This window comes from Sceloporus undulatus, chromosome 1, assembly GCF_019175285.1.
Source record: "Sceloporus undulatus isolate JIND9_A2432 ecotype Alabama chromosome 1, SceUnd_v1.1, whole genome shotgun sequence".
Taxonomy (NCBI): domain Eukaryota; kingdom Metazoa; phylum Chordata; class Lepidosauria; order Squamata; family Phrynosomatidae; genus Sceloporus; species Sceloporus undulatus.
Window position 1 is genome coordinate 315,167,021 of NC_056522.1, and position 21,747 is coordinate 315,188,767.

The 21,747-nt window shown below is 42.7% G+C and overlaps 3 protein-coding genes across 3 annotated transcripts in view; all 3 read right to left on the reverse strand.

Annotated features, from left to right (window-relative positions):
• Nucleotides 1–9,292, reverse strand: part of LOC121926704 (disintegrin and metalloproteinase domain-containing protein 20-like) — a 35,470-nt gene extending 26,178 nt beyond the window's left edge. Inside the window, 1 exon segment of the mRNA XM_042459898.1 lies at nucleotides 8,768–9,292. Within this exon segment, the coding sequence (XP_042315832.1) occupies nucleotides 8,768–9,292 (525 nt within the window).
• A 789-nt stretch (nucleotides 9,293–10,081) lies between these two features.
• LOC121926708 (disintegrin and metalloproteinase domain-containing protein 21-like) lies at nucleotides 10,082–13,922 on the reverse strand. Its single transcript, XM_042459910.1, has 3 exons — nucleotides 13,913–13,922; nucleotides 11,473–12,161; nucleotides 10,082–10,096 (listed from the first exon to the last, which is right to left on the reverse strand). Exons 1-3 carry the CDS (start codon nucleotides 13,920–13,922, stop codon nucleotides 10,082–10,084), a joined length of 714 nt encoding a protein of 237 aa, XP_042315844.1.
• Nucleotides 13,923–18,518: 4,596 nt separating this feature from the next.
• On the reverse strand, nucleotides 18,519–21,471 carry LOC121926713 (disintegrin and metalloproteinase domain-containing protein 20-like). The gene is given in 4 exon segments (XM_042459920.1): nucleotides 18,519–18,871; nucleotides 18,874–20,361; nucleotides 20,364–20,487; nucleotides 21,439–21,471. Coding segments are annotated over 4 exon segments (1,998 nt in total).
• Between the last annotated feature and the right edge of the window lie 276 nt (nucleotides 21,472–21,747).

Sequence of the window (21,747 nt, forward strand, 5' to 3'; positions counted from 1 at the left end):
AGTTAGAAACTGAATGAGAATGAGGCAGCACTGGATAGCCGAAGGAGGGAAGATTCTGTATATGCAACAGTCACGGAAATTCTTTTAGAATAGGGATGGAGCTTAGAATCATAGAATCATAAGAGTTTGAAGAGACTACAAGCGCCATCAAAGTCCAACCACCTGACCCACATTCAAAGCAACCCTGACAGATAGCCATCCATTACCTGTTTAAAACCCTCAAAGGAGGAGACTCCATCACTCTCTGAGGCAGAGTATTCCACTGTTAACAGCTCTTACTGCTGGGAGTTCTTCCTATTGTTGAGGTGGAATCTTTTTTCCTGTAGTTTGCATCCATTGCTCTAGGTCCCATTCTCTGGAGCTGCAGAAGCAAACTTGTTTTCCATCTTCAGTGTGACAGCCTTTCAAATATTTAAATGTTGCTGTCATGACATCTCTTCACCTTCTCTTCTCCTAGCAAAACATGCCCAGCTCCCTAAGCCTCTTCTCTAGGCATGGTTTCCGTACCTTTTCCGATTTTAGCCGCCCTCCTCTGGACACATAAGAGCTTGTCAACATCCTTTTGAATTGTGGTGGCCAGACCTGGATACATTATTCTAGGTTACACCTGTCAAAGCAAAATAGAGTGATACCATTACTTTCCTTCATTGAAACACTATACTTCCACTGATGCAGCCTAAATTGTTTTGGTTTCTTAGCTGTAGCATCACAGTGTTCACTTATGTTTACCTGTGGTTTACTGAGAGCCCTAGGTCCATTTCACATGTACTGCTCTCAGGCCAGGTCACCCTCCTATATTTTTGCATTTCATTTTTTCTGCTAATTGTGTACTACATTTTCCCTGTTGAAAGTCATTTTGAATTCTGTTCTCATCTTCTGGGCTATTACTACCCTTTCCTTAATTTGGTGTAATCGCAAATAGATAAACATCTTCCATTCCATCATTTACATCACTTATAAAGTTCTAAACAACACCAGGCCTGGCACAGCCCTGGCAGCCCACTGTCACTTCTCTCCATGGTGAGCATTTCCATGTGCAACTTGTAACTAAATAGCACTACCTATAACTGTAATACAGTGGTACCCGGGATACGAATGCGCCGCCTTACGAAATTTCGGTTATGAAAAAATCCATTGAAAAACCTTCCGGGTTACGAAGGTTATTTCGGGTTAGAAAAATTTTGGGCTTTCGGCGCTTTTTCGCACGAATCGCGGCTTCGCTATTAGCGCCTATGGCTTTTTCGTACGAAGATTTTGGGTACGAACGCGGCGGCGGAACGACTTAAATTGTAACCGGGGTACCACTGTACTGTCTAGCCCACTGTTAATCAGCTTGCCTAAAAGGAGATCATTGGGGAACTTATCAAAAGCTGCAAGGTGATCCAGATGTACTATAGTAACAAAACTACTCTGATCTACTAAATTTTGAACTCTATAAAAAAAAGAGATAAGGTAGTTTGGCATGACTTTTTTTCCTAACCCATGTTGGCTCTAAGTAATGACAGCATTTCTTTCTAAGTGGCAAAATTACTTCATAATGCTCTATTTTTCCCCCCTGGTATCGACATCAAATGACTGGTTGTTGTTGCTCTGATCCTCTTTTTCCATCCCTTTTAAAAGATGGGGCATTTGCCTTTCTCCAGTCTGCTAGGATCCCTCTGTTTCCATGATTTCTCAAGATAATGCACTTGGCTTTGGACTACATGAGCAAGTTCCCTTCATATTCAAGGATGCAGTTTATCTCAGATTTTATTATTCCTTACAGGAGGTTCCCCCATATCCACAAGAACATGTTCCTGGACTTAACAAGTATGGTAATTTTCAGGTAGTAGTAAACCCTCCTGAAATAATGACTTCTGCCCCAAGCTACTATGGAACCATGCTGGAGATCTAGGAATGCTTTAGCATTCCTAGATCCTACAGCATGATTAGAGTATGCTAGGGGACTGTGAGAATAGTATCAAAGCCATCTTTTTTTGGATGGGGAGCAGTGTGAGGCACTATGAGGGACCCAAAGTCTCTGCAGATAAGTAAAATTACAGATACTGATCTTGCAGATAGATAGAGGAGACACCTGTAATTTCATTATAGTTCTGTATATAACACATAAACCATATTTTCCTCAGGAAAAAGATTGTCTTCAATAGAACTCTTGTGGCAGCCAAAATGTGTTTCTCTGACACCTCAGACTCATATGACTGCCTAACAGTCTAACTGTCCTGTTTTAGCTTGGTATCAGCATGTATATGTAATTGGCCCAGTGTTATAATTACTTTTTCTTAGTTGATTTCAAGTGATTCCATCTTTACAACTATGGAATGTACACACATACCTTAGGCTTGATACTGCACTCTGTCAATGCCTGTGAGGGAGTTAATAATAATCTGTGAAGGGACATCTGGCGTGGAGGCAAGTTTCTGTCCATTTCTCCTCAACTTTGTTTCCACAGTAACTGTTCATACAATTTTTCCAGGATCTGGGAAATTAACAGTTTGTGTTCCTTTTTAAAAAAATAGTCTCCATAATTACAATTGCTTAAACCTATCAGTTTGGGCATGATATTCAGACATAACGCAGGCACTTTGATCCCATTGACAATACTTTTCATCATGTTTCATACCACGATTATGTCCCAGTATGTGTGCAAAGGTGACAGAAAATCTAATATTGTTGGGCATATAGGAATTACACCATCTGCCCATTGTTACTTCAGATTGTTCCCAAATATGCCATTCCAAGTGTTGTTCCAAAACACTTATATACAAATAATGAGCAATTTCATTCTGTAGACATTTAAGAAGTGAGATTTTTCTCCAATCAGCAAAAGTCTTAAGTGTTGACCCCATTTGTTCATATGTGTATCAGGTTTCTTTCTGACAGACCTCTAGTCCAGCTAAAGATAACTGAACAGAAAATGCTCATAAATGAAATAAGCTGAGTTGGTGTAGTATTGAAACCAACAAGAACATATATAAAAAGGCAATTTATAAACAATTAGTAGGACATGTCCAGCAAAAGATACAGTATGAAGCTGTCCTGGGGTGTCCTTGGTATTCTGAGCTGATATAAATTCCCCCTTTCCATCAGCTTCCAATTCTTACTTGCTTGATATCCACACCAACAATGGACAATGTGTTGATACAAGGACAATGAGTAGGATAGGATGTTGGACCCTGGGATTTATAGTCTCCAAGTCCGCTATAGGCAGTAATAGGCAGATTTTCATGCCTCCCGATATGTTGAATTAAATGCCAATGTTTTTCTACTATCCTCTTATTGATGAGCCAATGAAGAAAATGTTAAGGACCACACAACATGTTTTTGGAAGATTTACATTTAGTTTAAGAGGTCCTTCCATTTAACTATAAGCCCTCTGTAAAGCATGATGAACCACATGTGGAAGGACAACTCCTATAACAAAAAGTTTAGCCATGTTATGTGTTTCATGATTGTAATCATTTCCTCTTAGCCCTTAAAATCTGTGAATAGGGCAAATTAATTTTCAAGGATGACAGTTGATGTTTATCACACTATGCTCTTAAAGAGGTACTATTCCAGTGTGACTCTCGAGCAGCCTCGTTGCATGCTGGGATTGGCAGTGAGAGCTAACTCCGCCGAGAATTAAAACACCCCCCAAAACTGCCATCCCAGCAGGGCTTAATCTAGGGTGCGGGCAGCTAGAGGAGTCACACTGGAATAGTAGCTCTTTAAGAGCATAGTGTGATAAACACAACTAAGGAAATGTAAGGGGGAGTTTTAATCTGTGGGTTTTTTGCAATTACGTACCTGAATGGTATTATTGTTATTACATACAGAAATGTCCAAAAATAGAATACACATATTGTGTGTGTGGCTGCTAAATTTAATGTGAGGATTGATGTTACTAATCCATTTATCAAAGGGCTCAATGGAGAGGGGATCTGAATATAAAATAAAAATACCATCAATATCTGCTCAGAAATACAAGGACTTCATATTGTAGCTTTTGCTTGACATGTCTAATTGTTTATAAATTGCCTTTTAATACATGTTCTTGTTGGTTTCAAATAATACACCAGCTCAGCTTGTTTCTCTACATAGAGCCTCCTGCATTGTTCATTCAGCAATATAATTTTGATACTTATATTTTTCATTCCTGTTTTTGTTTGCACTATTGAGGTCAGTAGGGGTATAGTGGTTTTCTCTTCTTTTTTAATTGAATGAAATAGCAGTATGAAAAATATCCAGTGCATGCAACAACAACAACAACAAGTTTATTGATTAGTCAACTGACCATATCAATGAGAAGCCAGGATGGGTGCACTTTGGACTCCACCACTGTCCAAAGCAGAGTATTCCACTGTAGAATAGCTCTTACCATCAGGACATTCTTCCTATTGTTGCTGTGGAATCTCTTTTCCTGTAGTTTGCATCCATTGCTCTGTGTCCTGTTCTTTAGAGCTGCAGGGGGGGAAATGTTCCATACTCAATATGACATTCTTTCAAATATTTTGATGCAGCCTAGATTCACACTGGCTATTTTAGCTGCAGCATCTCATTGTTGACTCATGTTCAACAGTAGTCAACAAGGACTCCTAGACCTCTTTCACTTATATTTATGTATTTATTTATTTTATCTTTAATAAATAATAATAATAATAATAATAATAATAATAATAATAATAATAAATTATTTCTATCCCACTTTTTGCCAGGCAATCAAAGCGCCGTACAACAAGTTAAAATGCATTCATATTCTGCATTTCTCCCAGAAAGGTACTCTAGGCAACTGAGAAGTTAAAAAATTATCCATGATGTATAAATGCTATTCACCCTCCATTCATGTTTGGCCTATTTTTCTTTAAAAGGTTATACCCCTCTATTGCTATATTCCAATCATGAGACTCATCTTACCAGGTTTCAGTGATTACTATTATATCATATTTACTTTGCTGTGCTAGAAGTTCAAGTTCATCTTGTTTATTTCCCATACTCTCTGCATTAGTGTAGAGACATCTAAGACCATGGGCCACCCTGCCAGCTGCCTATGTAAAGTTTTTTCCCCTCCCACTGTTGAGTCCTTGCATTATTTGCCTTGTTCTCTCTATAATAATTTGACTATTATCTCCAGTTGTTTTGTGTATAACATATGGATCACAGTCTGAAAGTAACCAGCATAATTTCACGTAAGAGCTTTCACTATGTAAGGAAACCAAAGTCTGTCCCAAGAATCTTTTCCTGTGGTTTTGCTAAACCTGGCAATAGGAAAAATAGTGTGAAATATCCTCTAGTTCTCCCACACCACACATGCAGAACTTTTAATTTCTTGAAACGGTTCAATATCTCCCAACCAAGACAGACATTGGCCTAATTTGGACATCTAATTATGTAAATGCTGTTCTCAGAGGGGCAAAGGTAAGTGTTTGTAAATGTTGCATTCTTACGTGATTTGATCTCAGTAGATGATACTGTGACGACCCTTTATTTTTAAACACTGTCCTTTTTGGCTGACAGCACCCTGGGTCTTTTATCCCACCGCTGTCACCAAGTTATGTCAAGATGTTTTGTTTGTAATCACTATTCTATTTGATTTGTGATCCTGCCACCTCTTTGTGACTGTTACTTTAACCCCAAAATATGTTTGAATTGTTAGTAGCATGGTAAATATTCAAGTTCCAGACAGGTCTTCCTTAAAAACAATAAAACTTTATTTAAACAATGGTTTGACAATGTTTTACGTATTGCTCGGTTCTATACACTTGTTACTGTTGTGGTTTACTTTACACACTCTCTAGAACAAATTAGTTATTTTTAATAAAAAAAAACCTCACACAATCTTTGTATTATGTTTCCTTTCCAAAACAACCAGGCTAACTAAATTCTACAGGATATCTCACTCCAGCAATTCTCTCTCTCAGATTTCTGGATGTGCACCGGTAGGGAGCCCCTCACTTTGGGACTCTACCCCTAACCTCCCTGTCTCACACTGGAACCATCACTACAACTGTCCCTCTCTGGACATGACAGATCCTGTATCTGGACTTAACTCAAACCCTATCTGGCCCTCTCTCTCAGCCCTATTTAAACATCCTATTGTCTGTCACCAGCTAACTCCTGATTGGCTGTCACTACGCTGGCCCATCTATGTCAGCTCTCCACAGATACCAATGGGAAAAATGGAATATTGGATTGAAACTAAATCCAGATCATTATTCACCTTGAAGATCCAGTCCCTCAGCTTGTTTTTAACATCAGGCATTTTTTTTAAATCTATTGAAAGGGTTTTAAGGGTTAGTAAGTTTTGAACTATTTTAGCCCAGCCACCTTTCTTCCATTGTTCATCAAAACCAGGCCTGAACTCCATATGACCCACAGGCCACTTGCGACCTGCCAAAGTGACCCTTGAGGTTGGGGAGGATGGTGGTTTTCTTCCCACTTACCCTCCATCTGCCTGGCCCTCCTCCTCCTCCAAAGGCACCACCCCCTCCCCCAGTCCTCCAGAGTCCCATATGGTGGCTGCGGTAATGGTGGCACCAGCATCAGGCAGCCACAGCCCTCTGGCCTCCTTAGCAACCACCCAGGGAGAGGAGGAGGAGGGAGGCTGGGCTCCTCTTTCACCTGGTGCTCAGCTATGCTATGTTGGGCAGATGAGGCAGGAGGAAACAGCGGCAGGAGGAGATATCTGTTAACTAATAACAACCTCAGTTGTGGCAATATTAGGGGAGCCAATTGGCAGCTCCACGGGGTAGGAAGAAGAGAGGAGAGGCTGAGAGAGTGGGGAAAGCGGGTTGAGGGGCTTTTTCACCCACCCTCTTTCCTTCAACGCACTCCCTAGTGGTTGAGACCATGAGCCTTTTGCCCCAAGAGGCATGAGATTGAGGCTGGGTCGTAAAAGCTGAATTTTGTTGTTGTTTATTGCCTCCAAGTCGACTTTGATTTATGGCAATCCTATGCATTATTTTTATGTGCCTTTCAAATAATTTCTGAGTTATAGTGACCCTATCATGGTTTTTTTCTTGGCGGGATTTATTCCGAGTGGGTTTGCCTTGTCTTCCTCTGAGGCTGAGAGAGTGTAAATAGCCAATGTCACCCAGTGATCTGAGAGGGGATTCAAAATCTGGTCTCCAAGTTTAAAACTTTACACCAGCCTGGGGCTTTGTTATTCTTCTTATTGTTTTGTGCCTTCAAGTTGTTTCTGACTCATGGAGACCACCAGAGGGCACTACCTCACACACCCCCAATGCTGAGGGCACCAATTCACACATCTCCAATGCCCTCTGGACTCTAATCCCATGTAGTGTGCCCACAGCATGTCTGATGACTGCATCCATTGTCAGCCTCCCCCTGTAGTCCTCTGTGTTCCCCATGGACCAGAATGGGTGCACCCGAACACATGTGTACATCACTTGTCACTGCCCCTCCTGTCACCCTCAGATCTTGGACAAGTTTGCTGAGATGGGATTCCTGCAAGTAGTGGGCATAGTGGGGTCACTGTTTGATCGTGCCAACAATGCAGAAGGGAGGCCAGTTCAACAACCGGAAAGACAGCTACTCCATCCTACTACGGGGGATCTGTGATCATAGTGGATGCTTCATAGATACGGAGATCGGTTAGAGCAGGAAAAATCGCAACCCATATGCAACTCTGCCATCTTTCAGACCACAGAAGATGGCAGGGAATGTGCCTATAAAAGAAGGCTTTGTGAATCATGATAATCACCACTACCACTACTACAGCTACTACATACAATGAACAAGACCTGAAATTCTCAGAGAATTTGTTTCTTGTGTTAATTTATGTATAATCCAAACATTTCTATTTCTAAGAAGTCAGGCATATGCAGGATTTCTGTTCTGCTCTGCTCTTTATTTCTGAGTGCACTAGACATGCAAAGAGATCATTTGGGGAATTTTCTGTTAAGATGCCTTTTCGATGTGCTTTCCTTTGAGTAAAACATAGGGTAACAAAAAAAGTCTTCCTAGATTTTTCTGCAATCTTATGCATTTTACTCAGTGATAAAATCTGAGGCAAACATATCACAGAGGTTTTTTGGCAAGAATTGTTCAAAAAGGGTTTGCCTTTGCCTTCCTCTGAGGCTGAGCATGTCACTCAGTGGCTTTCCATTGCTGAGCAGGGATTTGATTCCTGATCTCCAGAGTCATAATCTGACACTCAAACCACTACACTTAGAAGCAAGCTCTCTTGCTTCTAAATATTAGGACTTTTGGCCCATCTGCTTCAGGCCACTAGTTTCCTGGCACACTAAACATATTGTAACATTGGATACTCGTAGCCAGTCAATATATCTCCTTTCTGGTTTCAAGCCTGCACACACAAAATGCCCAAACTCTTCACAATTCACATCCATTTGCCAACATCTTTATTGCTGCCCTTGTCCCTCAGTGACAAATGTTAAAACTGAACTTGTAACCTCACCACCATGCCCACAAATTTTCCATTTCTATGGATATTCATACAGTCTTTAAAGATCCTTCCTGGGCACCACTCCACTACATGCATCTGAGGAAGTAGACCAATTGTACAAAAGCTTGTGCTCTAATTTTTTCTCATAGAAAGGAGATTATCACATGGACAAAAAACACAACTGCACCCTAACAGGATGCTGCCAGGATGCAGCATGCAGGTGGGAATTATTGCATATACAACCCAGCAACATCCCTGGTCCTAAGTGCACTTCGGAGGCTGCTTTTCAAAACCAAGAGCTTTCCGACTTTGAAAAGTGGCCAGATAAGCAAGCCTGGGAAGCGGAATGCAGATGGGCTGTACTCCACCAGCGTAGGCTTGCCATTTCCTGCTTTTGGGTGGATTTTCCAGGGTTTTAGACCCTTGGGAAGGTCCCGTCCTGGCTTTCCAGGTTTCCTGGGTTTTGGCCGCTGCCACAAAACCCAAGGCCCCCTTTTGCTGCAGCAAGGCTTCCTTCTCCCTCAGCATCTTCCTGGACAGTGTGCAATTGGAGGAGAAGGAAACCTCGTGGTCCTCCTTCTCCTTCAGCTCTGCACTACCCCAAGATGGAGCCGATGGAGAAGGAAGCCTTGCCATGGTGAGGCCTCCTTTTCCTTCGGCTCTGCGCTGCCAGTGACAAGCTGAGGGGCCTGGCCGGCTGGCTAGGCCCCCAGAGAAGGCTGCTGCCATGGCAAAGGCCTTCTCCAGTGGCTTGAAAGCCACGTGGGGCTTGGCTGGCTGGCTAGGCCCCTGGAGAAGGCGGCTGTGGCGGCAAAGCCCTTCTCCAGCGGCTCGAGAGCTGCGCGGGTCTGGCCAGCTGGCTAGGCCCCCGCAGAAGGCCACTGCCATGGCAAAAGGCTTTTCCAGCAGCAGGAGAGCTGTGGGAGTCTAGCCAGCCGGCTAGGCCCCAAAAAAGGAGGCCACCATGGCAAGGCCTCCTCTGGCAGCAGCAAGGCCACTGCAGGCTGCAGCAACTAGTTGGCAGCATGAACTTTCCTGACTAAAGTCCACTTCCTCAGATGTACAGGTAAGATCTCAATATCTTTGAATTCTACTGATGTGTGCCTTTTTATAAATAATTAATGTTTTTGGCTTGTAGTTGGTTGTGTCCTCCATTTTTCTTGAATGTCCTACATTTTCAGGCAATTTTGTCCTACATTTTCCTACATTTTGTCCCGGTTTGGTGGTGGCAAATTATGGCAACCCTACACCAGCAGAATCAGTGGCAAATTATGTGCAATAATTCCTGCCTGCATCCTGCATCCTGCATCCTGGCTGCATCCCATTAGGATGCAGAATCTGAATCTGTGGATGCAGAATCTGTGGATACAGAGAGTGAACTGTAATATTTCTCTGTTACACTTGGGACTTTATCATACAAGCCCCAATCTCACTGCAATCATGTTAGAGAGAAGAACTGGATACATATTGGTATGGGAGCTCTCCTTATAATACGGCTGCCATCAATGTGACTGGAGCTGTTTCCTGGCATGGGTTCACTTTCTCAGTATGCTCCTTAACCCAACCTCTTTTTCCATTGCCTTATCATTGCCTTAGCCAGCATGCCTTTCAGTTTGTTTGTTTTTGTTGCTTCTTTCTTTCTTTCTTTCTTTCTTTCTTTTTTACTGAATCCAGCAATTATGGCAATGCAGTCTGGGGAGGGGGGAGAAAAGAAAGGGAAAAAGTAAATAGTCTGTTTGGGAATAGCAGGGGAGGGGGAGAAGAGTGAGGAGGGACTGCCCAATTCCAGTATTGCAAATTAATATTCAGAAAGTAAAACAGGATGATCCAATGCACACACATGGAACAAAAAATGAGAAACAGCTAAGACACAGAGATATACCAAGGAAGTTCACACAAAAAAAGAAACTATATAGATGAATCTGATAATGAAGAACAATAGATGACAGAGAACAACAATACAAATAATGGGATGATGATTCAGATATGGTAGAAGATACAGAAGTCATTGCTGACATGTTATTCCAATGAGATTTATTTCGAAACTTGTTAAAGTGATTTTTAAAAATGTTAGATTTAACAACAACCATAAATAACAACACACAAATGAAAAAAGATAAAGAGGGCAAAGTGGCATCAGTCCTAGGCAAAAAGATACCACAAACTGAGGAAATTGCAATGCCATCTATGTTCAGAGATATAATAGAAACTGAATGGAAAACCTCACTAAATATTAAAAGCATGTGTAAATTTGCCAAAAATTATATACATTTACTAAAAATGAGATGGATTTCTTAAAGGTTCCTCTTATTGATGGCCCTATAGCGGCTCTGATATCGGGAGCAATTGTCCCTTATCACACTTTTTTCCTTAGAATTCAAGCGCAATTGGGAGGCATTCACAGAAGTTCCCCAGTTAATGGCTAGAGATGCCCTAACCACACTTAAGAGACACAGCAGCAACTGGACAAAGGTGACATTATCTGATAGTTAATACAAAAGGCACTACTTTCCTGCTTTAATCCCAATTCAGTAAAATCCTTGGATTTTGAAAGAAACATCCCTAGAGATTCCTTGCAAGAGAAGAAGTAGTTATTAAGTTCAACAGCTTTTTCAAAAATTCACATGAGAGAAATAAATGAACATAAAACAGTTCTCTTTTTGAAAAAATGAAAGGTTTGCACATTCTAAATGTATATTTGTACAATACAACAACAATAATAATAACATATTTGATGTCCAGTATTTCTAATGTAAAGTTTTGGCACTTTATGTATTGTCATCTTCTGTTGAAGACTGGTTTCTTTCTTATGCCAGTTCTGTTGGGTGGCAAACTGGACTTACTCTTGTACAGTAGTGTCTCAGTACAGTTAAACAACTCATGCATAGCACAGTACCAAAACAAGCAGAAAATATAGCTTCTACGATAACTCCTGCTCTGGAACCAGGTTTACTTTTCTTCTTCATTGGAGGGGGCCCACTATCAATGCTGCCACCATACCCTTTATTTAGACAGTCAGGAGGGGCCCAGCCATAATCACAATGGCAGTGTTTGTAGTTGTTACATACTCCCCGATTATGACACTTGGTGACATTGCAGTCATAGTTCAAGAAGGACACACTCATGCATTGGCCACCAATACACATCATATCTGTGCCACAAGGAGCGCCATCTATCACTGCTCCAATATCAAGTATCTCCAGCCCACTGTGGTAGTCTGTGCCCCAGCACTTCCTGTTGCCAATGTGTGTTTGAACTACAGTGCTGTGTTCCTCTAAAAGTGGTAAACTATCAATATTTTCACACTGGATCCGACCACATAAGATATTCTCACTTTTACATCTTTTATATTCTGTGCCATTATTAATACCACAATTTCCAAAACGATCCCCTTGACTATTCACTTTTTTGAAGCAAACCTCTGAAGCCACTATTGCTTTCTTGCCAAACATCATTTTGCACTGTTTGGTGTGAGTAGTGCAATTCCCATGATAACAATATGCATCATCACTGCATGGGGCACCATCTTGTACATAAACATTTTCAGGACACCATGCTGCTTTTCCAGTACAATACTCAGGAAGCTCACAGGCATTAGTGCTTTCTCTACAAATTGTCCCAGCTGGAAGATACTGACAACTGCTGCAGCATTGGCCAACAGCACAACTGGCTCCTGGTTTCAACATACAGTTAGACTGGCAGCATCTGTCTGATCTACAATGAAATTCTGAACCACAGTCACATTGTTCTCCATTCTCTACCACATTGTTGCCACAGGATTTTATTTTAAATTCATGGTCCGGTGGTATTCTCAAACATTCCGTATTACCCAAAGTCATGAGCCTGTAATAAGCAATGTAACTGCAGTTACTAAACGTGTAAGAATGGGTGTGATGTTTAGCCATAATACACATTGTTTGATTACAAGTACAATACGTTTTATCATGGACCATACCAAGGTTGTGGCCCAGCTCATGAACAAAAATTGAGGCAAAAGCAAACACATTAGGTTCATTATCTAATTCAATAGCAGATGAAGTTTCAGGATTACAAATTTCTCCAACAAATGCTAATCCTAGTGTTTCTTCAGATACTTTATAAATAAATATGTGGCCTGCATCATGCCCTAGACGTGGTGCAAGGTTATTTTTTCTCCAGTCATTGAAATTTTCAAGTGTGAGTTCCAAATCATCAGCAATTGTTATGAAGTTCTTTTCTGACCATATCTCTAGTCCTGCAAGGACCACACGAATACCAAGTGGCTTATAGAGAGAGTTAGCAATATGAATAACATCAAGAACTCGCTCAGCAACAAGAGTTTCATTTTTGTGAAACCTGACATATAGTCCATTTTCCACCACAACTGCAATCTTTGCATATCTTACGTGTGTCCACCAGTTTCCTCCAGAAGAATCTTTGGACACTTGTTTCTCTGCATTCTGAATAATGGCTTCTTGACAACTTTCCTTTTCTTCTGTTACCCCACACTTTATGTGGGCACCACTCTCCTTTTCTTCTAATTGATACACCACATGTTGAAAGACTGCAGATGCCTGAACAGGCTCAATTTCATAGGTTTCATTTTCGAATTGAAACAGACCCTGGAGTCCCCCTGAGCAAGTCCTGAGGATGGCCAATGAAGAGGGCTTGCCTTGTATAAAACCATGGTAGAAACAGTCATCCCTGATGAAAGGATGGTCCACTTGAAGTGCCCCATCACTGTAGGTGAAGATGGGGAAGTGTTCAAAGACAAAGCTACTCTTCTGTCTGAGATGAACCACGTGGCCTTTCCCTTTAATATGCAAATAGTAGGTGGTATCCCAGGATTCTGCTTGTCCATATCTAGATCTCAGTTTCTTTGGGATGGTTACCTCATAAGAGACATACCTAAAGCCCAGAGGTAGTGTCTGACCAAAAGTCTCATTCAAGACATTACTCAGAAGCAGTACCAAGAGCCAGGAAAAAATGCTAGTTATTTTCACAGAAGGGCCAAAGAAGCATCCAAAGTGCGCCCATCCTGGCTTCTCATTTAGGAGTGGGAATTGGGTGCCCCATTCAGGAGCTGGCAGGCTATAAAGTGACATGGGTACAGGGCTGACAAAATGGAGAGGAGCAGGTAGATTCTGTCTACAGCAACTGTTAGTATCTGTGGAATAGGGGCGGAGCTTGGTGAGTCAAGGATGGAACAGAATGCTTTCAGAATGGCAAGAGAAAGACAGGAAGGGAAAAACTCTGGAGGTTTGGCAAATCAAAGGGTAAAACCAAAGTGTTAAGAAATTGAAGACAAACCAGTAAGAGAGAGGAAGGGGGGGGCATATGTTTAGAGCGGCCATGCGTGGGCTCACGGGGAGTGGTTGGGAAAAGAGGCATACCTGTCTACAGTTTCTTCCATTCAAACAATTATAAAATCTGTTATGTGGCATATATACTTGAGTATAACTCAAGGAAAAGTTTTGGGACCAAAATAATGGATTTTGAGATGACCTGTGGATAAATTGAGTGTTAAACCTAAATGCATGTAACAAGGGATGTAGAAGATGAAGCAAAGAAAAACAATGCCAAAGAACTTGCAAAATTCCATCAGGAATATCTGTTTGTACTGATAGTAGAGGGGAGATCAGTGTTTTCAAGACAAATTATGCTCTCAGGGTAATTTTTTTCAAGTAAAAGTTCTAGACATATACACATACTGTAGTTTTAGGATTGTTCCATAGTTTCTTCCCATGAAGAAGGGGGAAGAAAGGTCTCTGGCCAGAATTGTGTAACAGTTGTGTCTAAAAATGCAAAAATTGCCTATCTAGAAGTACACATATGATGGATTTATCCAAGAAGACTTGCAGCTTGTCTTCTTGGCAGTGTGTGTGTGTGTGTGTGTGTGTGTGTGTGCGCGTGTGCGTGTGCGTGTGTGTGTGTGTGAGAGAGAATACTTTCAAAACTAACAAGTGCCTCTTTTTTGTCTAACTCTTGTGCCGTAATAAAAATATTTTGCATCTTCACATTGGTGAATATCTTGTATACATCAACTGGTAGTATTGCCAGTTGAAACTGTTTCAGTTCCAGCTTGTAACACAACAAAATGCAGAAAAGCCAAAGGAAGGGGTAAATACTTCTGCAAAGAACTTTATGGAAATTTATTAGGAGGCAACAGTCACACTTGTTGTTGTGTGTCTTCAAGTCTTTTCTGACTTATGGTGACCCTAAGGCAAATGTATCATGGGGTATTCTTGGCATGTTTCTTCAGAAAGGGTTTTGCCACTGTCATCCTCTGAGCCTGAGAGAGTGTAACTTGCCCAAAGTCACCCAACAGGTTTCAAGGCTGAGCTGGGATTTAAACCCTGGTCACCAGAATCCTAGTCCCAAACTCAAACCACTATGCCACAATGGCTCAACAATCACACAGAGCTTTGTAAATAAAATCAACTAAGGGCCTAAACAGACAGCATGCATCATTTAAACAGCATACCTCCAAAGTGAACCAAAGCAGCTTTATTTTGGCCTGTCTGTATGGGGCCTTAAACTACCTGAATGAATATATTTTATTGATATAAATATACACTCGTACCTCCACATTCAGTGGGGTTAGGAGTACAGGACCCCCGTGAATGTGGGGAAATTGCAAATAACAAAAACACTATGTTTTTACCTGGGAGTACACTTCTCTAGGAATCTCTAGGTCATCCAGGACAACTCTATGGTCAACATCTGCCAGACATTGACCATAGAATTGTGTTGGAGGAGCAACAAATGCCTACTGTCTGTCTAGGAATCTCTAGATCCTTCAGTGAGACTTTTGGTTAAAGTTGACCATAGAGTTGAGCTGGAGGACCTAGATATTCCTAGAGAGAACATATTAATAAAATCCATGAATAATCAAATCTGTTAAAGTGAAAGCCACAAATGTGGAGAGACAAATGTATTCATAAATATATAAATACATTCATAAATACGTCTTGGACACCTCAGTGAAGTACAACCAGTCCTGAAGACTAGTAGAGCCCTCTCACAAGTGCTGGGAGGCAGACCTTTAGTTGCATACAGACAGTCCCCAAACAGGGACGTAGCCAAGGGGTCTGGGGGTCCGGACCCCCCCCCCTTCCATTAGAAAAATGAATGGTGTGTGCTGCTGCCGCCCGCACTCAAGCCCCATTAAATGGTGGCACTTAGTCTGGACCCCCCCCCCTTCCTAAAATCCTGGCTACGTCCCTGCCCCAAATCTTAAACAGCTACTCACAACAGGATACTAACATAGATGGTAACACAGGGACAAGACCCTGCCACAAATCCATATGCTAACTCTGTTTCCACATCTATTCTAGGAATAATATTACAGGAGCCAATAACATCACCCACAACATCAGAGGCACACTTACTTGCTTTTCCTCCAATGTGATATATGCCATCCTATGCCAGCAATCTCCCCTTACATTCTGCATTGGACAAACAGGTCAGTCAGCAAGAGGATTAAAGGACACAAATCGGGCATTAGACATGGCAGTACTCACTAACTGATCACTGTAAAGTTCTGAAAGCCCTGTATGTATTACCTTACTCAGCCCTTTGTAATCTTAGAGCAAGGGACATGATTCACATCTTCTGGATCCTATTACAGTACATTCTATTCCACTCTCACAACTGTATGAATACATATTTTAACTTGAGGCTTTAATATCACTCTATACTACATCTCAACAAGTGGCTTTAAATCCACAAAAGCTTGTGTTAAAAAAAATAAGTTAATTTTAAAGGTGCTGTTTCATTCTTTGTTTACTCTTCCTCCCTCTCCCTCCTTTTTATATTTTATTAAGTAATCTGAAATCATTCCTATGTAACAGGGATTCAACCTTAGATGGGGTTAAACTCCTCCTTAAAACTTAGGTTTGTAGTTTGGGGGTACTTCTCGATTCAGTGCTGGAAGCCCAGGTGGTAACCAGGAGTGCTTTTGCAAAGCTAAAACTCGTGTGCCAACTGCACCCGTTCCTGGAGAAGTCAGATCTGGCCATGCAGGGATGTAGCCAGGGGGGGGTTCTGGGGGTCCGGACCCCCCCCCCCTTCCATTAGAAAAATGAATGGTGTTTGCTGCTGCACCGCTGCACTCAAGCCCCATTATAATGGTGGCACTTAGTCTGGACCCCCCCCCTTCCTAAAATCCTGGCTACGTCCCTGGGCCATGGAGGTACATGCCTTGGTTACATCCCATCTGGATTACTGTAATGTGCTTTACATGGGGCTGCCTTTGAAAAGTGCTCAGAAACTTTAACTGGTCCAAAGAGCTGCAGCCAGGCTGTTAATTGGAGCTGGCTACAGGGAGCATACAACTCCTTTGTTGCAACAGCTCCATTGGCTGCCAATTTGTTCAAAATGCTGGTTTTGACCTCATAAAACCTTATACGGCTTGGGTCCAGGCTATTTGAAGGACCGTATACGAGCCCCCAAGCATATTGAGTTCATCCATAGAGGCTCTTCTCTCTGTCCCACCACACTCTGAGGCGTGTTTGGTGGGAACAAGAGAGAGGGCCTACTCAGTGGCTGCTCCCAAGCTTTGGAACTCCCTCCTTATGGAGGCCAGGATGGCTCCATTCCTGCTATCCTTCCGGCATGAGGTAAAGACGTTCTTGTGTAGGCAGGCCTTTGCAAATGGATAAGGTCTGGGAATGCTGTGCTATTTAAATTTTAAGGTTTGTATTTTAATATTCAATTTTAGCTCATACCTGTTTTAATTTTTAAAATGGTTTTTTTTTTCAAATAAATTTCACTATAGTAATTCTGTTGACACCAAAGAGATCCACAAAGCAATTTTGACCTCAGATGCTGAAATGCTGAAGGAGTATAACTGCTATAGCATATACAACATAAAGCACCACTAGTCTGCACTGTTGTCTCTTGTAAAATCATACAAGCAATCTGACTGAATTAACACTTGCCATTGCAAGTCACAAATATGTGTTGCTTTTGTGCTTGTGGGAGCATTTATGAGTAAATGTAACACACCAGAACTATGTATAGAATATCAGTGTCATTTATTCCAATAGATACTGCAATTCCCAACCAAGACTTCTGTCAATTTCTAATGTTGATTATACCTCACAAAAACTGAGAGAAGATTGTGAGTGTGCAGTTTTTGAGATGTTTTATGTTGCCTCTATAAGAACTTTCAGATGAATGGAGAAGCTGACTGATTGTATTTCCATTATTTTGGTTAAAAGAACTGTTCATTACTCTATGCAAATGCATCCTCCAACTAGGTTTGTCGTGGATAGCATTCAGGTTAGTCCCAATATAAATGTTGCCTCCACAAAAAGGCATTTAGGAACAATCTTGTGGATTAACACAAGTGTAAGTAATGTGTTGGAATGCATCACACATTTGCTTAAGATATACGTGTGAAAAAGATCTGTCCAGGAATCCAACTTAGTTCTTTGAGCATACTCTGTAAATGCCCATTTCCAATGAAACTTTATCACATGCCTGGAGTCATGGAAATCATTTCAAGAAATATGTAGCCTCAAAATATTTTGTCCAAAATGGTTTTGTTTCTTAAATATGAATATACTTGACATTCAACAAGAACCTTTGGCCTCTCTATTCAGAGGGCAGCATTTATAAATAATATATATATACAACTGCTAATTAAAATAAGGGACAAAATTTGAACTGTTTTCTATTTTTTTTAACTAATATATCCCGAACAGCTGATTTATGTTCCCTCCATCTGACCTTCAAGTAATAACAGTGACACAGAACCCATTTCAGCAGAGCTGATCTATCTCAGAGTGTTGTTGGTGATGAAGTAATTGTCCTAAGAAGCCTTGTGTGAAGGGATCCTCAGGCAGTAACAACTGCATGTCCCTTGTATTTCCTAAACTGATACATCTAGAAAACTAATTGCTTTTTAAAAATTATTAAGGAGCCACTTTTATTTACAAAAACAAAAATGCATTATTTACACTATAGCACAGTACAACTTTTATATGCTCATTATTTTATAAGTTCAGTATTTGCAATTTCAGATTAGGCAATTCCGGGGTTGTCCTCAAATGAGAATTTACTGATGTTTGTCATCTAAGACATCAGTGAGTGAACTATAGTAATTCCAATAATCCCATCAGTACATTTCTTACAAAATGCCAACTCCAGTAATAAGAATATAAGCAGCAAAAATAGCTATTACAGTTCTTCTAGTCATCCCAACATTGCCACTGTTGGGTGGAAGGGGTCCACTATCAATGCTGCCACCATAGCCTTCTTTTAGACAATTTGGTGGGGCCCAGCCATAATTACAATGGCAATTTTTATGAGAGTTGCATACTCCTCTGTTGTGGCACTTTGTCTGATTGCAATCATAGTTCAAGAGAGACACTTTGATACAATCCCTATTAATACATATCATGCCATTGCCACACTGGGTGCCGTCTTTTACCTCTCCAGTATCATTTGGGTCATTTGTACCCCAGCACAAGTTGTGCTTCCCTCATCAAAATTAGGCACTTCATTAATGTTTATGCACTGGATCTTCCCACATAACACACCACTTTTGTCACATTTCTTATAAATGTTACCAGCAATGCCACAATTCCCAAAACGGTCACCTTGAGCATTTATTTCTTTGAAGCAACTTAGCGGGGTAACTGCTGCTTGTTTACCAAAGACCATTTTGCACTGTTCATTGTGAGTAGAACATTTTCCATGATAGCAATAGGCACCATCATGGCATGGGGCTCCATCTTGTACATAAACATCTTCGGGACACCATTCTGTAATCCCAGTGCAGTACTCAGGAAGATCACAGATGTTAATTCTTTCCCTACAAACCGTTCCAGCTGGAAGAAACTGGCAGTTGGTACAACACTTTCCAAAAGCACACGTGGTCCCTGACCACAACATACAATTCGATTGGCAACAAGCATCAGATTTGCAATGAAATTTTGAACCGCAGTCGCATTGTTCTCCACTTTCTACCACCTTATTCCCACAGTTTTCACGTTTGTATAATTTCTCGTGTTCTGGAGGGACCAAGAGACATTGTTTACTTCCGCTGTGGATTAGGTGAAAATAGCTCTCGTAGCTGCAGTTGCTGAAGCTACTTGTGTAGCTTTGTATGGAAGACATGATGCAAGAACGCTGGTTGCAAACGCAGCCCTTCTCGTCGTGTCGCATGCCAAGGCTGTGGCCCAAATGATGAGCAAAAGTGACGGCGAAAGAGAACAAACTGGACGTAACAAATGCCTCGATGGAGGACGCCCAGCCGGAATCACATGCTGCTCCTATGAACGACGTCCTGAGCTTTGCCCCGAAACGCTTGTAGACGAAGAAGTGTCCAACGTCGTGTCTCAGCCGCCAGGCAAGGACCGTCCTCCTCCATGTGTTGAAAGTGTCGAGTAGTTCGCTCAGGCTCTTCGGTACGGCAATGAGGTTCCTCTGCGACCATATCTCCAGCCCTACGAGGTGCAGGTGGATCCCCAGGGGCCTGTAGAAGGAGTCTGCAATATGGATGGCCTCCAGCACTCGCCCGGCCGCCAGCGTGGCATTCCCACCGAACTGGAGGAAGCACTGGTACTCCATCACAACGGCCACCTTGACGTACCTGGTAGGCTCCCTCCATGGAGCATCCTCACTCACTAGGCTCTCTGTGCTTTGGGCCACAGGTTTACTTCCAAGGCTGCCTTCCTCCTCTTCCTCCTCTTCCTCTTCCTCCTCCTCCTCCTGGCCAGAGTTCAGCCCACAGCTGCCAGGCCCTCTCCCGCCGCCCTGGCCCTCTAGTTGGAAGAGCAGATGCTGGAAGGTGGGGGAGCCCTGGAGGGGCTGGATCTCATAGGCCTCCCCTCCCGTGACTTGGAGCAGGCCCCGGAGGCCCCCGCCTTCTGCATAGGTGCTGAGGGCGGCCAGGGAGGAAGGATGGCCGTTGGCCTGGCCCTGGAAGAAGCAGTCCTCCCGGAGGGAAGGTGGGTAGTCCACCTGCGGAGGAAGCCCCTCTCCTTCCGCCTCAGCCGCACCACCAGGCCTCGCCCCACCACCTCCAGCAGGAGGGCCAGCTCCTCGCCACTGCCACCGCCTCCGCGGGGCTCCATCCGTCTTGGGATCATCACCTCAGGGGAGGCTCAGGCCCAAGGCCCCGGAGGCCGCCAGGAGCAGGAGGGCGGCGGTGAAGAAGAGGGTGCCCCCGGGGCCCCCAAGCCGCGAGGCTTCTCTTCCACCGCTGCCGCCATCGAGGCCGCAGGAGGGCAGCCATGGAGCTAGGCCTCGGCCTGCCTCGTCACTCACTGGCCTTCCTCCATGGAACCGAGGGGCGGCAGGGAGGGGGCCGGTAGGAGAGGGCACGGCAGGAGGGAAAGCAGGCACACGGCGCTGCAGTTTAAGGGCCTCCCGCCGTGAACTAAGTGGGCGAGGGCTGGTTGGACAGTGAGAGGAGTGGAAGAGGAGGAAGAGGAGAAGGGCCTTGGGTCCAGGAGACGAAGAGGGAAAGAGGGAAAAGGAGGGAAAGGAAAGGCTCATGCCATGGAGCCTCCACAAAAGCAGCTGAGCAAGAACATTGAAGCCTACGGGAGCTCCTGCTGCCAATCTCTCTCCTTCAGTGACCCTCAAATGGGCTACAAGAACTCTCCGCATGCAATTCCCCTGTGAAACCCTGTTCTGTGCATCTAAGGAATTTGAAACATCTAAGGAAACAGCCTGAAGTCTAGGGAAATTCATGCTGCCAACTTCTTCTTTTCATTTACTTCCAAAGGGGCTAAAGATCTCTCTACGTACAAATCCCATGTAAAACCTTATTCTATGCATCTGAGGAAGTAGACTGAAATCTAGAGAAGCTCCTGCTGCCAACCTCATTCCTTCAGTGAGCCTTAAAGGGGCTACAGGAGCTCTTTGCATACAAATCCCTTGAAAAACCTTATTTTATGCATCTGAGGAATTAGTTACAAGGTCTCCCTACATACAAATCCCTGATAAAACCTTATTCTATGCATCCAAGGAAGTAGACTGAAGTCTAGGAAAACTCCTGCTACCAACATCTTTCACTGACTCTCAAATGGGCTACAAACCCTGAAATCCTGGACCATGCCAACCACTACCATGTAAGGATGCACAGTGAAGCCATTGAAATCCACAAACACCTGGACAATTTCAACAGGAAAGAGGAATCCCTTAAAGTAAACAAGGTTTGGCTACCAGTCTTGAGGAATAGCAAAATAAGGACTCAGCAAATGCAAATGGGAAACCATTCAGAGTCAGGGGCTTTCCCAGCAGATAATGATCACCAATTAGCAGACATTAATCCTCGTTTGCATTAGCCTCCCAGCCTGAGGCCAGCCATCAGCACAGAACAATACACATGCAAATCACTCCTGACT